Source organism: Sciurus carolinensis, chromosome 4, assembly GCF_902686445.1.
Source record: "Sciurus carolinensis chromosome 4, mSciCar1.2, whole genome shotgun sequence".
Lineage (NCBI taxonomy): Eukaryota > Metazoa > Chordata > Mammalia > Rodentia > Sciuridae > Sciurus > Sciurus carolinensis.
The window spans coordinates 109,228,633-109,245,985 of record NC_062216.1 but is presented as its reverse complement, the minus strand read 5'-3'; the positions used below and the strand labels follow the sequence as shown (position 1 = coordinate 109,245,985).

At 41.0% G+C, this 17,353-nt stretch overlaps 1 protein-coding gene and 1 pseudogene across 1 annotated transcript; one reads left to right on the top strand and one right to left on the bottom strand.

Annotated features, from left to right (window-relative positions):
• The first annotated feature begins 1,339 nt into the window (after nt 1-1,339).
• On the top strand, nt 1,340-3,750 carry LOC124983323 (SOSS complex subunit C-like). Its single transcript, XM_047550515.1, has one exon. The coding sequence runs from the start codon at nt 3,267-3,269 to the stop codon at nt 3,579-3,581; it is 315 nt and encodes a 104-aa protein (XP_047406471.1). The 5' UTR covers nt 1,340-3,266; the 3' UTR covers nt 3,582-3,750.
• Nucleotides 3,751-10,795: 7,045 nt separating this feature from the next.
• Nucleotides 10,796-16,721, bottom strand: LOC124982877 (lysozyme C, milk isozyme-like; annotated as a pseudogene).
• Between the last annotated feature and the right edge of the window lie 632 nt (nt 16,722-17,353).

Sequence of the window (17,353 nt, the reverse complement as noted above, 5' to 3'; positions counted from 1 at the left end):
GCTCCACTCTCACTACTAGTACCAGGTTTTAGAAGGCTACCCAGAACTTGAGGACTAGTCCGTTTCTCCAGCTCGTAATCCTTGGGAAACACAGGATGATCCATTCCTGAGGGGATTATTTCAGCACCCTGTGAAACCAAAGTGGCAGGATATTCTCCTTGAAATGTCACCTCCATCACTTTATCATCTGATGACTTCCCAATAACAGTCTCAGGGCCAGCACTGGGCTCATTTATAAATGATAAACCCCATTGATTCTGGAAGATACCCCCAGGTTTTGCTGATCTGTCTGAGAGGGCAGATCCACTTGTGCTATGCTCAACAGCACTGTTTGCATATTTGAAGGATAGATAAAAAGGCTAGACTTAATCTGGCTCCATGCTGCAGGTATTGGTGAGGCTGCTGGTGATGGTGATGGTGGTGGTGATTGTGGCTATGGTTGTAGAAATAATAATGGTGGTGGTGGTGTGACTGCTGCTGTTGCTGCTGCTGCTGCTGCTGCTGCTGCTGCTGCTGCTGGGGATGCTGGTGCGGATGGTGGTGGCTGTGATGGTGCTGAGGCTGCAGCTGGCTGGGCTTCTCCTCCATTGAAAGCGGCTGGGACTCCCTGGCTGAGGCTGTGGGCTGCTGCACTGTCAGGATCTCTCTGATTCTTAAAGTGTTTCAAAATGTCATCTCCCAGAAACCTTTCTAGCTTCTTGATTTCTGCCTACTCCAAAGCAGACAGATTGTTTTTTTCCCTCCATTTTAGAAATTATTTTTCCACTCCGTTTTAGTGTTAACTATCGGTTTGCTTATTATTCATGAACTGTGTCATTGTTTAATGAAAACTATTGAACTGTGATTGAATTGGTCTTATATTGTATGTAGTTTCTGCCAGCTATAAGTATAGCAAACTCAAATAGTTGTTGAGTTAAATTTTTAGCACTAACTGGTTGTCACTGTCCTTTCAGCTGCAGAAAAAATGCCAGGCATAAACTTGAAGCATGGTATGACAGTTTTACTATGATCTGTGAAAAGGTCTGCCATCAAGCTGTGTGGTCTGCTCCCCTCTGGCCAAAGTTCTACCATGTCAACATGGCTGCAGTGATTAGTTTTGACCACAAGAGGGCACTAAGGGAGACTGCTCATTTTTTCAGTACTGAGGTTACATGACTAAGGTTGGGGATCTACCTAAATTCAGAGAGTGAATGGGGGAAATATGAGAAGAAGTGGGCTGGAGTGAGGGGAGAATGAAAAGGGGAAAAGAAGAAGGAAAGAAAGCAAGTTGGGAGGGTAGAGGAGGGGCCAGGATGGATAAAGAACTGTAAAGGGCTGGAGGTTACTCCCAACCTAGCCCTGCTGAGGGAGGAAAGTTGGTGAGAAAAAGAAGGCTAAGAAGCACTCAACTCTCTGATCACATATTTTCTTCCCCAAAACCTATTTTTTAAATTTCAGAATAAAGTGTATTTATTTAGAAAGGTTCAGAATGCCAACAAAGCAGCTGCAACTTTTCTTACCCCCAATTACAGAGTGGTATTCAGTTAACAGAACAGCAATTATTTTATATAAGCTGTATCAGAGGCAATGGAAGTTGAAAAATTACCATCCCCAAATATAACTCATTTGTTCTGTGCCCCAAGAATCTGCTTTAACTTTCCATGCAATTTACAACCCCCATTCTGTACCAGGCAGAGTGTGACTATTGAGAATACTACCAGAATGGGGTTGTCTAAAGACACATTTGGTAATGTGTTAATTATAAAAGAAAGACACTGTACAGTTTAAAAACAAATCTTATAAGGCTTACATTTCAAATTTTTCTTTTTAGAAAAGATGAGTCTGGTACAAAAGGAGGGTTAGATGCTTTATGGCAAGAAAAAAAAAAAAACCGCTATAATCAACTTCTTCTCCCTAATTTTTTTGGGGGTACTGGGGATTGAACCCAGGGTGCTTTACCACTGAACTATTACATCCCCAGCCTTTTTATTTTATTTTATTTTTTAAATTTGAGACAGGGCCTTGCTAAGTTGCTGAGGCTGGTCTCAAACTTGCAGTCTGCTTTCCTCAACCTCCTTGCTAGAAACTACAGTGGCCACATGGTCTGTCCCCATCCTGCCTCTCCAGCCTCATCTCTCCTGACCTGTTTCTCTTCCACAAATGGCAATCTCCCTTCAGATCTTTTGTACCTGCCTCCCCTCCTGGAGTGTTTCCTCTAACTTTAACTCACTCTGATAAAAGTCTGTTTATCCTGCAGGTCTCATCTTAGACATGTTCTCAGGGAGGGCCCCTGATCCTGGGCATGGGTTCTTTTCCTTCACAATACCCTCGCAATTATAATGTATATTAATATTATTTGTTTAATGTCATCTCCCCTTTTAGATTCTAGAACTGTAATAATAGGAACTATTTCTTTGTATTTATTGCTGTAGCCTTATCCCAAGGTAGTGTCTGGTATATATTTACTTTGAATAATTATTAATAGGAAATGGAATAAAAGTGGTTGGTGCTGGTGCCAAGATCAAACTGGGTGGAGAGTCACCCTTGGATGACCCACTTGGCAACAGGATCCTGGGAATGGAGGAAGAGTGTTCTCATTCCTGTAGAGACCCACTCAGGATTGAGATGGCTTACTGTGTAATGTGAAGCATTAGAGGAGGTGAGAGGACCTCATTGTTTAAACTGCCTACTTGCCTAACTGACCCTATGTCACAGATCTTCAGGACTGTTTTCTGTTTGTTCAACTCCTTATCTTACCCTCATCCAAAAATTGTGGGATGCTTCTGTGAAGTTCTTTCTCAGAATGCATTGCACACCTAAATCACATATCTGTTGGGATTGTTCATGAACCACAGGAGGTTAGAACTTCTGCTGCTGGCTCGAGTCCACCCTCCGTCAGCTCACACGTGCTTGGTGCTTCTATGTGCCAGTTGCTCTTATGTAATTATCTCTACAGATGAGAGAGCCAAGGTGGAGAGAGGAACTAACTTATCCAGGGAATTTTATATGTAATTTATGTAAAAAGTGGCCGAGTATATGGATGACTTCCCCAGGAACACCAGTATGTTAATTTGTTAGGACTGCTGTAACAAAGGCCACAGACTGGCTTAAACAACAGAAATTTAGGTTGTAGTTCAGCTCCTTGAGGAGGCTTGCTTGTCTCTAGGTGGTGTGTTCCACCTTGACAGCTGCGACCAGCAGCAAGGCCTGCCCAGAGCCCTCACCCGGGGTAACTGTAAAGTGCTCATCAGGTGCCTCTGAATATAATTAAAACAGAAAACAGGAAGATGGCAGCAAATCCTTCAGGACAAGGTTTTCAAAACAAAAATAGAGTTGCAATCTTGGCAGAACCGGACAAAGAGAAAAGAAAATTACTTATGCAGAACCAATCTTCAACAAATCATCCTGGAGCTAGCATTGCCCTCTCCAGACCTGCACCTAATAAGGACTTCCGGGATCACGCAGAGCAGCAGCAAATGGCAGCCCAGCAGAAGGCAGCTTTGCAGCACGCTCACGCACGTTCGTCTGGATACTTCATTACTCAAGACTCTGCATTCGGGAATCTTATTCTTCCCGTTTTACTGCGCCTTGACCCAGAATGAACAAAAAAACTGTGATGAAAATGACTTTGTAATACCAAATGCCAAAGCTACTCTCATTCAGTGCTGTACACACTGTGATGTTCAGAATTTTTGTGAACTTACGTGTTTTTTTTTTTTTTTTTTTTCTTCTTTAAAAGAAAGGAATATGTAAGTGGGAGCAAAAAGCAGGTGGGGGGACTAGGATAATGAGAGCTTCAGAAGCTGTATTGTCTGAAAATTCAATTATGCTGACTGTGACTTTATCTTTTTTGTAACGCCATTTGATTTTTAGCTCTATCTGACTGAATTGGATAGTTACGTAAAATCAGCCCCAAACAACTGACCATGTTATGTCCACGATAGCCATCCAAGAACCATTTGTAGTATTTAACTTTAAAGAAATGAGGGTGCTTTCGAAAAATATAAATGCATAGGATTACATAAGTTAGGTTTGTGTTTGTAGTCCACAAGGTTGATGTCGTGTAGTATATAGCGTTCAAGTTTACAGATAAGGTTATCATCCAGAAATACTCTTTGTAAATGCATAACTATTCTCACATTATTTTAAAAGAAAAACCAAGACAAAACTAAATTACCAACCAGTCTTAAACATCTTTTATAAATATATTCCATTATGAATGATGTGACAATGCTATTCAAAACAATTGTAAAGAATGTGGTGACTTAAACATTTGTGGCACTACATAAATGGTATGTCTATGTGAAAAAAACAAAAAACAAAAAACAACAAACAAACAAACAAAAAAACTCCAGAAATTTATTCTTCCAGTGCTGGAGACTAGAAGTCTGAAATCAAGGTGTCAGCTGGCCAGGTTCCCCCCAGACCTGTAGGGAAGAATCCTTGCTTGCCTCTTCCTGACTGCCAATGGTTTTCTGGCTCTTTTTGGCTTCCTCAACTTTCAGCTGCAAAACTCCAGCTTCTGTCTTTATCATCACATGGCATTCTCTCTCTGAGTTTCTGTTTCCTTATGGACATCTTCTTAATAAGGACACTGGTCATATTGGTTTAGGGGCCTGTCCCACTCCAGTATGATCTCGTCTTGACTATTAAATCTGTAATGACCCTGTTTCCAAAGAAGGTCACGTTCTGAGATACTGGAGGTTAGAACTTCAACATATTGTTTTTGAGGAATGCATTTCAACTTATAACACCAGGTTATTTAGTGGTAGAGCTGGCATAAGAATCCAGATAGATCCATGAATAGGATTACTTTATAGGAGTCCATATTCTTGTATTTATCCTGCATACATTGAAAATAATTTAGTTGAACTTCTTTGCTTTTAGGAAGGGTATAGTTTTGAGATTTATTTTTCATTGTATTATTCATTGTTGACTCATCAGTTTTATTTTCTTAAAAGCTTTAATAGATAGTAAACTGCACATATTCAAAGTGTGCAATTTGATAGATTTTGACATGTATACATCCATGAAGCCCTCACCATAATAAAGATAGCAAACATTATCATTCCAAAAACTTTCCTTGAGTCCTTGTGTAATCTCTTCTGTTCCTCCTATTTTTCCTCCCAAGCAACCACTGATGTACATTCTGTCACCATCAATTAGTTTGAATTTTCTAGAGTTTTATACAGATGGAATTATACATTATAAACTTTTTTTTTTTGTGTGTGTGTGGCTTCTTTCACTTAGCTTAATTGTTTTGGGATCAACCATATTGTATCAATAGTTTGTTCTTTTTTGTGTCATTTTGTATCTCAATTTGCATCAATAGTTTACTCTTTTTTTTTTTTTATTACTGCGCAGCATTCCATTGTATGGTATTTCAGAAAAATCTAATCCCAGTTGAAAGAACAAGACACAAAGAGCCATGAGACCAAGAAATAGGCAGACAGGTTCAGAATTCACCAAGTGCAATTCTGGGGATTTATAAGCAGAAGAATATCTTGAGTAGTAGCAAGCAGGGTGGATCCCCACACCCAAAGCAGGAGGAAGGGGGTGTTTATATACTAAATGAGATGATGGTGGGCTACAGCCAACCAGAGTATACCTGGCCTTTTTGGAAAACTGCTAACATGTCCAGTGTCATTTAAGAAACAGTCTCGGCATCAGCGGCTGGCACACCATGCATGGCTGACTATGCTGATGACTTTGTGCTCTAGGGCTTGGATGTGTCCTGGGGTTGCCTGATGGGTAATATGGTGGTTAGGACCAAGATGACTGTAGTTATATCAAACTGGCTCATTCCCTACACGTGGATGTATCACAATTTATTTATCTATTCATATGATGATGGACATTTGGCTTCAAGATTTTGGCTGTTGTAAATAAACTGTTAGGAGCCAGGTGCAGTGGCACATGCCTATAATCCCAGCAGCTTGGCAGGAGATCTCAAGTTCAAAGACAACCTCAGCAATTTAGCGAGATCCTGTCTCTAAATAAAAAAATATAAGAAGGGCTGGGGACATGGCTTAGTGTTTAAGTGCCTCTGGATTCAATCCCTGGAACCACCCCCCTCCAAATTGTTTGGAATACTTATGTACATGCCTTTGTATACACATATTTTTCTGGAGTAAATACAGTGTTGTGAAATGATGGTATAAAACTGAAAAATTGTTTCCCAGGGTGGTTTTACCATGTTATATTCCCACCAGCAGTGTATGAAAATTCATTCCTTCACATCCTTCCCAGAACTTGGTATGGTCAGTTATTTTAGTGGGTATGTGGTGATATTTCATTGTGGTTTTAATTAACTTGCATCTAATGATTAATGATGATTAGTGATGAATGATGTTGAGAATCTTTTCATGAGATGCTTATTTGCCATCCATGCACCTTCTTTAGTGACATGTCTGTTGAAAGATTCCCCTGTTCTTGGCCACAGTTGTCAGAGAAAGGGTCTGTATCCCTGATGACTGAACTTTTCTTTTCCTCCTCTTGAGCTGTGAGGTCAGTATTGCTCAAATAAGTATTTCTAAAAATGCAAACAACGAACTCAATCACCTTTTCTAGAGAAAAGGAAGTTTATTGGTTTTGAATAAAGTGGTACTGTACAAGATCAAAGCATTAATTGTGTGTGGAGGGCTGGGCTGTAGCTCAGTGAGTGGTCTTGCCTCATACGTGTGAGGCACTGGGTTTGATCCTCAGCACCACATAAAAACAAACAAACAAACAAACAAACAAAGTTATTGTGTTCATCTACAACTAAAAAATATTTTAAAAAATTGTGTATGGAGCAAGTTTTTCAAGTACAGAGAACTCTGCCCTGGGACATCCTCTCTTGTAGGGTGAAAGGATGTCTTGCCTTTCTTTCTTGTGCAGTCCCCTCTCCCATTACATGAATTACTATAGTTTCATAATAGGTCTTGATATCTGGTAGTGTTCTGTTTTTGTTTGCACCATCTGTTGTTTTTTAGTTAAAAAAAAATTTTTTTTTTGGGTGAATCTAGGGTCTTGTACATGCTAGGCAAGTGCTGTACCACTGAGCTATACTTGGAGTCTTAGCTGAATTTTAAAGAATTAAAAAGAACAAAATATTGTATTTCTAAGGGTGAATAAAAACACTCTGCATCCAAAGCACTGTCAAAAAATATACCTAGCGCTGGGATGCAACTCAGTGGTAGAGCACATGAAGAAGTATAGGGAGTTTAGGGGGGGGTGCTCAAAAGTATCCCATGGCAAAATTTAACTTTTATTTCATAAATACAGAATTAGAATAAATATCTACAGAAAATACTTCTATCCTCTCAACATTGGTGGTTTTGCTTAGGGAGAGGAAGGGAGCTACATTAGATTTTGAATAAGGACCCAATAATATTAGTACTGGTTGAATTATTTTGGGCAAGGACTTTAAATTCCCTTCCTTAGATTATAATGGGACAAGGGAGAGGGCCCTCCATTTAAATCTCCCTTTTGTGCAAATAACCACAAAGTAAGGGCTCATGAAATATAATAGAATGTAATGCAAATCCACCCAGGGAGGTACAGAATCTGCAGCCTCATTATAAAGGAACTTGCTAGTCATTTAAGTGACAGGGCAAGTAGGGTCTGTGGTTGTTCAACCCCAGGGCTGCAAACACCCCAAGTGTACTGTTTACTGATCCCAATGGAAGAACCTGGAAGACTTGATGGAGAGGTTTTGGACATTTTATTACTCACTCCTTGGTGGCAGCAGTCTGGGATACCACAGGGACACACCATGCCTATAAGCATGCCATTGTGCTGTGGATTTCTTCAGATGTTTTATGAGTATATTCTTTTACTTTACAACCAAGGTCACTGTTTAGATCCTCTCCTAAAGACTGGAGATATGGGGAGTGGCCCAGCTCCCCCTCTCCGTTCTCTCTGACCACATTCTTGTTTTTGGTGGCGTACTGGGGATTGAACTCAGGGGCACTTGACCACTGAGTCATGTTCCCCAGCCCTACTTTGTAAATTATTTAGAGATAGGGTCTCACTGAATTGCTTAGCACCTCACTTTTGCTGAGGCTGGCTTTGAACTTAAGATCTTCCTGCCTCAGCCTCCCAAGACGCTGGGATTACAGGTGTATGCCAATGTGCCCAGCTCTGACTACATTTTTTAGAGACTTTCTTATCTCACTGCAAGCTTTCCTTGGCACTGATTAGTGTTTAACCCAACAGTGGTGGTGAGTAAAGAGTCACAGGGTTGGGAAGAGTGTTAATTTCTTTACTGGAGTTAAATCACCCCCCAAACTCAGTGGCTGACAACATTGCTTCCTTGTCTTGCTCTTGTGTTTGTGGAATCGCTGTGGAGTGGAATGGGGAGGAGACTCATTTGTTGGAGGATTTGGACTGGGATTGGGGCTGTGTCACATGCTTAATTCTGGAGTGTGGGGAGGTGGGGCGGGCGTGCAACTCTTTCCCAGGAACGCTCTTTCCTGCAATCACAAGAGCACAAGAGGCTGGACAACATCATGCAAACACATTTGTAGTCTCTCCTTTTGTCTCATGTACTGACATTCCCTTAACCAAAACGAGTCATGAGACCAAAGCTCATCCTTCGGTGTTGGGAATAATATACCTTGTCCACTGCAGTGCTCTGGAAGATCACATGACAGAGGGCGAGGGTAAGGAATTGGGAATAATAACTTTTTCTACCACAGGAAGGAACTGGAGTTTCTGATAGTAGTGAGAGCTCCCCTTCTGTATTTTGGAATGTGGAAGTGCAGAGAACTTTCTCCAGAAGAATCGGGGGAGTATTAACTCTAATATGAATCCATGCAATACTAGTGCTGGAACACAAGGCCTCTCTTTATTTCCTCTTCATTTTACCCTCCTCTATTCCTTCCTTTTCCTACCTGGGAACCCTCAACTGAGACTTAGGCATGGTGATGCCAAGCAGACAAAGGATAGGAGTTGAGCCAGTAGCCATAGCGGCTGCAGCACCAGCGCCGGCAGTGGGAATGATGATAATGGTTCAGAAAGCGGCGACCTGAAAAGTGGCAGCTTCAGGAGCTGCGAGGCGGTGACAGTGCCAATCAGGAAATGAGACCTTGGTGTCCTGCTTTCTACAACACGCAGGGCATGTCAAGGGTCAAATAAGATCTAGTTTCCTAGCTGGATATGGTGATACCTGCTTGTAGTCCCAGCTCCTTGAGGACCACTTAAGCAGCCTGGGCAATGAAGGCCCTGTATCAAAAACAGAAAGAAAAATTTTCCTAAAGTTCTGTGTAAATTATGAAAAGATAATGCTGCAGGAGGTTAAATGGGAAACTCTTCATTTTGGTTTCAACTGAGGTTTCAGACAACAGATGCCACAGTCCAAAGAGAAATGCAAGACTACAAATATTTACGAAAGAGATGATGAAATCTGCTTTTGCATTCTTAGTTGATCTTCCAGTTAGCCTATATAGAAGATGGTGGAGGATCCAAGGAAAGGATTGGAGCGAGGAGGGGAAGATTCCTTGGACAGAGTTGATATACTTGCGTTCCCTATGGTGACCAGACAAGTTTAGTACAGAGGCAGGAGAAGAACCTGCCCATAGAGTAAATTTAAAGGGATGGTAGACCACAGAAATACTGTTATGTGGTTATATTCCATGAATCGTATTTACTTAATGAAATGTCTACACTATAGGAATGTTATTATGGTTCACTTTATCAGGTTAGTTATTAATTACTGTGGCACAAACTGCTAATCGTTCACCAAAATCCACTGTTTTTTCCATAGTAATGGTAGTATAGTAGGATATGTGGCTTCCTAGCTAGGGACTACATTTCTCAGTCTCTCTTGCAGCTAGGAATAGCATATGATTAAATTCTTTCCTATTGAGTGTAAGGGAGGTGACAAGAGCCTCTTCCAGACCTGGGCCTTTAAAAACTACAAATGTGTTTCTCTACACTTGTTTCTCTTTCTGTAAACTATAACATAGAGGTATCTTTGATCTGGTCTTGTCCACATAGATGAGGATAATATCCCAGGATAGAGCGTCCCAAATTTTACCCCGAATAGGGGTCACCTAGAGAACTCATCATTAAAACTGATTAAAACAAGGACCCAGTAGATCTGTAGTGGGCCCAATAATTTGCATTTCTATAAGATCCCGGGTAATTCTGCTGCTGCTGGCCCAATGACCACACTTTGAGTAGCAATGCTGTAGAGGATGGCGGAGATGCAAAATGGAAAGAACCTGGGTTTCTGGATGTCTCTGGGAAAAAAGAAGACTTTGTGGGAGATGAATAAATGCCTAGCACCATATTTTTTGGGACTCCCTTAGTCATTTACCCTATCCAACACAATCATTTAGATATTCTGTCAATCCTTGCCCCATCTCTAAACCAAATCTTTCCCACAATTTTCTTCTGTGTCACCTTGAACTCTCCTTTCTGGTGATGGAGAATAAGATTAACTCTCTTCACCAAATGATTTTCATAAGAGCTGGCATCATGAGAGTTGGCTTCCAGAATGCCATATTCTGTCAATTACAGTCCAGTCTGGATAACCTTCAAGAAGTTCTCAGGCAACTTGATCATCATATCCAGAGGAGATATGAGAAACTTCAGTGGTGACGGGGGGACATTTGGAGAGAACAGGATTAGTGGTTGTCTATATCATTGGCAAAGGCCCATCATCATCCAGACTTTAAGTTACTTGAGACAGGTGAACTTAAATAATTTTTTTTTTTTTATTTTGGAGGCAGATATTGGGGAAGATTCAAAGCTTCCAAGAACTTTGAGGAATTGACTCAACCTGTGGGCTAACTTCTGCAGGAGCTATGTTCAAAGGCAATTTCACAGCTTACAGGTGGATAGGTACGTAGACAAATCCTTGCTTTTGCAGTTTTTTTACTGAGGCTACCCTAAGGAAACAGAAAGAAAGCATAGATCAGGGACAAGAGTTTGTAAGGGACTCAGAGGCTTGAGCCAGTTTATGCTGTGGGAGAGAGTCCCAGACACATGTGGGTGGGTACAGTTGTGATGTCTGGGATAAATGCAGCACAATATTATTCTGCCTCATTTTCATGTCAGGAGAATAATCTAACACCCCTCCCCAAACCCAGGACGAATTCTACAGCATAGGTGTTGCTTACATCAGTGGTGCCGGGCTCATCCTAGTAGAGTTAATGACTCTGCCCTTCACAATCTCCTTACCAGGTAGACATCCCTTTAGGATTTTTCACAGCCTTCTTGGCATAGAGGATGTTATCATTGATGTCCTCATCCGCAAATTCTGAAAGGAAAAATGAATGAGTTGGGAGGGAAAAATCCCTTTCCTTGTTTTCAATAATCGGTTATTTTGGGGAGAAATTTTCAAGGAAACTGAATCCTGAATTTCAGAAATCCTTCATATCTCTGGAGTCCTTATTGGGTTTGCCTTCTATTTTGCCTGGGTTTATTGTGCCTTTGCTTAGACTCTGTCTCTGAATACTAATCTAGGACTTGATAAAGTAGGAGAGCTTTTGTTTTTCAGGAAATTGCTTGGTGTGTCTCGAGTGCTGTGTGTGGGTGTGCGGAATGGTGCCACAGTGCTGTGGATATCATGAACAGGGTGGCTGTCTTGAAGGATGAGAACCCATGAATGAGCAAGATGATGGAATCTGGGAATCACGAGTTTATTCAGGGACCAGGATGTCTCTCGTCCCCTTTTTGGCAAGAAGATCTCTGCAGAATTCTGTTCCAGTGTTAGGACTGTTGGGGGCCTTACTATTTCTCAGCACAGGTAGAGGGTCAGGTGCTAGGGAGCTGTGCATTCAGTTTTGCTGGCCCCCACTTTGCCTAGACCTTGGAGGGAAGTCAGAGTCCCTGTTACTGCACAGAATGTTGCAGCCATTTTCTGAGGAATCCTTGTCTTCACACCACAAGTTGTTCAGCTGGAAGATCCCATAGTCATTACTGCCTTCGGCATTTTTTTCATGAAAGGCCTGGGTATTGAAGTTATTCTCATACTCAGCCAAGCAGACCTCTGCCAGAGAGAGCAAAGCATGTCAATAGAAACGGGAGAGTGGTCCATGATGAGAAGTCGCTCAATAAGCCATGGGAAAGGTGAAACCACTTGTGCTTTACTAGTGCTGCCAAAATTGAAAGTCTGTTTTAAGACTGAGAAGAAAAAAAACTGAAATCCTCAGTGTCAGAGGTCATTTATGATCTGTTATGTGTTCCCAGTCCTAAGCCATAATTAGCCTATGGTAAGAGTACAGTAACAATTAATTCAACAAATACATTTGGAATGACTAGTAATCAATCAGTTGATCAACCAACCAATCACAGTCTTTCCCAGTCTACCTTTCCTTCAATTCTCAGTCAAATATCCATTCTTGCTGTGTACATTCACTTTTGCTCTAGATCCCAAGATACATGCAAGAGAAGAGGTGGAAAGGTGTGGAGCAGAATCCTAGGAAGGAAGTACGGAAAAGCTATCCTTGGTGTTGACAAGAAAGGCTAGGTTTGGCATACAGAGAATGAAGTAAGATATTCAAGGGCAACTGAAATAATTTCATGCCTTCTCATCAGTGAAATGGATGACTAAGATCCTCAGTCCTTCTTGCACAGTGGACATTGCCTCAACTTTATTCTCACCATCCCCATATAACTTCCCTGTGACACAAGAGGACAACCCATAGACAAACTTAGCCAAAAGTTTAGTTTTTGGCAGACTAATGGGCAGTAGGGTGTGGGGTGGCACCCCATTGTGCTCTAGAGACATAAACAAAGAAGAATGCAGGGCTAGGAGTGTATGTAGGTCAGTGGTAGAGTGTTTACCCAGCATGTGTGAGGTCCCTGGGATTGATTCCCAGGACACACACGTGCGCCTGTCTACACATCCATCCCCCGCTCCCCTGCCTTTGCACACAAAGAGAGTGCAGGTGGAAGCAAAGGTGATGGCAGCAAAAATGGGAAGTAGTCAGGTCAGCCTATGGGTGTGTCCAAGGGAATATTCCAGGTCATGGGATGGAAAGGTGATTTGGGGGAGTAGAAGAAGATCTGTTAGAGATATGGCGCACTCCTGGTGGAGTGCAAGAGAAGAAAAGCCAATCAGGAATTACAGAGTGGAGTGGGCAGGGACAAGAAGAGCACTTAGGGGAAGAGGAGAAGGTCTGAGTTACCTGAGAGCCTCAAAGGATAGGAAATCATGAGATGAAGGCAGGGAGGATGCTGGGTTGGGGAAAGGTTCTTTTTGAGCAGAGATGGAAAGGACAGAAGAAATAAAAAAAGAAAGGAAAAAAAAAGTGAGAGAGAGAGAAAAAAAAGAAAGGACAGAAGAAGAGTTCATACTCACAGACAGCCAGGCTGTAGCCATGGAAGCCATTCATTCCCTGGGCCTTCATCTTCTGGGCCAGCTCACACTTGGTGAAGACTCTGGCCTTAAAAGCTGCAAAGAAGCAGCTGAAAAGAAAAATGATCAGAATGGATCTCATTACTGCAGTTAGTAGAACCTAAGACTGATAATTCCAGGGTGCAGTTACCTCTTATACCCTCCAGGCACAAAGGTGTCTCTGAGTGGGCTATAGCTTTGGCATGTAGGCCAGGAAGAAGGACTTGGCTGCTCCAGGCTAATTTCTCAACCTCTTGCAACCAGTGTGAACTTCATGGAAGGAGGTGAAATCAAGAATGGTGAATAATGCCTCAGGGATGGTGGTGGGAGTCCTTGATCTGGGAAAACACTTGGACAGGGAAAATAGTGAGGGGAGAGGGGGGCTGGTAGAAGAAAGAAGGGTGCAATAGTGGGTGGTGCCACTCCTGCTTCACCCCCTTACTCCTGAGCCCGTGAATACTGGCTACAGTACCATATATTGGAGACTGAGTCAGAGCACATAAAACCTTCCTGAGAACCTTGTTCCAGTACTGCAGGGTATTGCCACCTATATGATGCAGTAACTGAGACCTTTAAAATATGTATATTTTTAATTGGTGCATTATAATTTGTACCAGAGTCTTCAAAAGGCCATTTCATTTTTGCTGAGTCTATCTTTCCAAACATGAATTCTGGACACAGAGGAAAAACTGCAGAATTACAACACTGGGTATGCTGACCCCCATAATCCCCTACTCTGTCAGGTGGGCCCTAGTGACAATTTGGGTCTCCTGGAATCAGAGTCAGTTTAGATCCAGTGTCCAGTCATCCTCTGAAAGTTTGATTATTTCCTTTTCCCCAATGCACAATTTTCCTGGTAAAAGACCATAGATCACTTTGGAAGAGGTCAGGGAGAAAGGCTAGTAGTATAGATTTTTGTGGTTGTACCATAATAGTGTCCATCCTCAAGGGAATCAGCTTCCCCTTCATTCAAGGTGTTCTGGATTTGTAAACTGGCTCAAGTCTGGAAATTAAATGAAGGACTGTGACTCTGTGCTTTTGATTCTGATCATACTTTTGTTCACTTGACCTAGAACTTTTCTGCTTATATGGATCAAGCAAGAATTCAGTAGGTTTCCTATTTATTTCATTTCTACATGCGATAGGTCTGCCTGAGTCAGGCTGTTCTGATCATGACTTTGACTTCTGTTCATTACAGTAACCATGCCCATCTTGCCTTTGGGAGGAGGAGAAACAGAAAATATCTTTCTATTCTCTAAAAACTAATATGTAGATGGAGGCAACTTCTTTCCATGGATCAAAAGAAAAAATATTGAAAGAAAACAACATATGGGCTGGGTAGGGATGGGACAGGTATGGAATCTCTTGTCGGTTGTGTGCTCTGTTCCCTAAGCCTTCTGCAGTTGTCAGCTTCTATCCAAGCTGATTTTTTTTTTTGTCCCAAGGTGGCTTTTTCCACCTCTCATTGCCCATTAAAATCCTTTCCCCCTTCAAAGTGAAGTTTATTTATTTTTTATTAAGCCCATGTTATTTTTTGTTTCTAAAATCATTATTATTAACTCATATTAATTGTGCAAATTAGTGGGTTTGACACACACACACACACACACATACACACACACACACACACTATAGTAAGGTGAAGTGTAAGTACCACCACCTCTTCAGGGAGCCTGCCCTGATTACTACCCTGCTTCCTCATTCATGAGGGATGGTTACTCCCTCTTCTGGCCTCCTGTGGTACTCAGTCTTCCACTCCACTGTTGGCAGCTACAGAATCAAATCATGTTTTTGTTTTTATTTTTGGATGTGTTAAAGAGAAAATGTAGGTCAAAGTATTTTTTGAAGTAGTTATATATTTTTTTACATTCATACCATCAGTGTATGAGAATTACAGATCATACATATTAACACTTGCTGTAGTTAGTCTCTAAAATTTTAGATGTCAAGTGCAGAGATTCTTTCCTCAACCAATTCCAGTCTACTAATGTGTGCTTCAAAGACATTCTTCATTTTTCTCACAATGTTTTTGATCTCTAGCATGTCTTTCCAAATCTTTCTTAGAATTTCCATCTCTCTGTTTATATTATCAGTCTCTTCTTGCATGTTATCTGCTTTTTCCATTAGAGCCCTGCTCATATTAATCACAGACTTCTTAGATTTCTGGCTTGATAATTCCAACATTCGTGGTATGTTTAGCACTGGTTCTGATGCTTGTTCAAGTATTTAAAACTGCTTTTTAAATCATTTTTGTGCCTATTAGTATACCCTGCAATTTTTTGTCAGAGATGGATATGATATGCCCAGTAAAAGGAATTGCAGACTTTTAGTAATGTCATGGTAAGGTATATATAGAGAAGAAACATTCTATAGTCTTATAATTAGATCTCAGTCTTTTGGTGAGCTTGTACTCTGAACTGTGAACTTCCCCAGTGCCTCTTAATTCTTTTCCCTCCTTAGGTGGCCTGGGATAACGAGAGGGGACTGAAGTTTATTTCCCTTTACCCAAGTAGGTTATGCTCTGATAAAATAGTTTCTTCTGAGCACCAGTCTTAGTCCTTTTTTTAAAAAATCATTTCTCTTACTATGACTTCAAGTTCACTAATTTTTTCTTCTGCAGGATCTAGTCTGAGGTTAATTTTCATAGATATTTAGTTTGGTCCCATGTTTATACCTAACTTTATGAACATATGAAATACAGTTATGACAACTATGTTAACATCTCTGCCAATTTTAACATCTCATCACACTTGAGCGGGATTCAATTGACCAATTTTAAAATTATATCTGCTGTTTTCCTGCCTCTTTGCATGTCTGATAATCTTTGAATATCAAACATTGTTAATATTACTTTGTTGCAGGCTAGCATTTTTGTATTCCTTTAGATATTCAGCTTTATCCTGGGATGACATTAAGTTATTTGGAAACTTTGATCCTTTTGGTTCTTGATTTTATGATTTATTTGGTGGGTTGGGAGTAGTGTGGGGCAAATTTTTACCCATTATTTGAGGCAACCCTTTTTTGGGTGTTTTACCCAATACCCCAGGAATTATTTGTTTTTTTAACACTGTTCCAAAAAATTCAAACTATGTGAAACTACATGCCTCAGCTAATGACATTTCTGAAATCTCAACTTCCTGGTTCTTGGAGAAATCAGGAAGCCTGATGACCTAATTATTTGTTTCTTGTCTTTGGATTCTTCTGGTGGACTGCAAGGCAGAATGTGCTGTGAGGTTTGTCTGAATGAAAATTTACCAATATGATCATTTTCTCCAAGATGTAAATATGAGTTTCCTCCATCGAGTTCTCACTTAAATGGATAGTGGCTAGCTGTTTAGGGGTAGTGGAAGTTGTGTGTGTCTTTCCTGAGTGTAGCCAATGTTGCAAAGTGTTTGATTTACCTTTTTGGCATTAGTGAATTGATATCTAATTCTGCCCTGCAGAATTCTTCCTTCTTTCATAGACCACTTATAGTTCTTTGACAGAAGGTGACCACATCAGCCTGTTTTCCATTGCTACAACAAAATGCATGAGGCTGGGTAATATACAAAGAAAAGAGATTTAGTTTACTTACCTTTTTGGAAGCAGGAAATTAAAACAGCATGGCATCAGCTCTGATGAAGGTCCCTTGTCTGCATCATATCAAGGTGGATGTCATTATCCACCTTGAGTGTGTAAAGGAAGGGATCACAAAGTACAATGGGAAATCAGAGGATTTCTGAGCACCAGCCTTAGTCCTTAAGCCTCATGTGAACTAATCAGGGTCTCATGAGAGTTACATTAATTCCTTCTGAAGACAATGCCTCCAATGACTTCCCTCTAGGCTCTACATCTTAAAGATTCCACCACTTCTCAACATTATTACACTAGAGACCAAGTTTCCAACACAGGAACCTTTGTGGGATACATTCATAACATATACAAACCACAGGAGTGACCTCTGTGAGGTTCACATACTGTCTCCTCCTGAGTGTCCCTCTGTGGAGAAAGTATTCATTTCTGAGACCTAACAATATTTGGAAATTTTTCTCTTTGATGTCCTGA

Bases quoted from the DNA above. Each gene is read 5' to 3' on its own strand.
- LOC124983323 (XM_047550515.1), top strand. From the start codon at position 3,267: ATGGCAGCAAATCCTTCAGGACAAGGTTTTCAAAACAAAAATAGAGTT.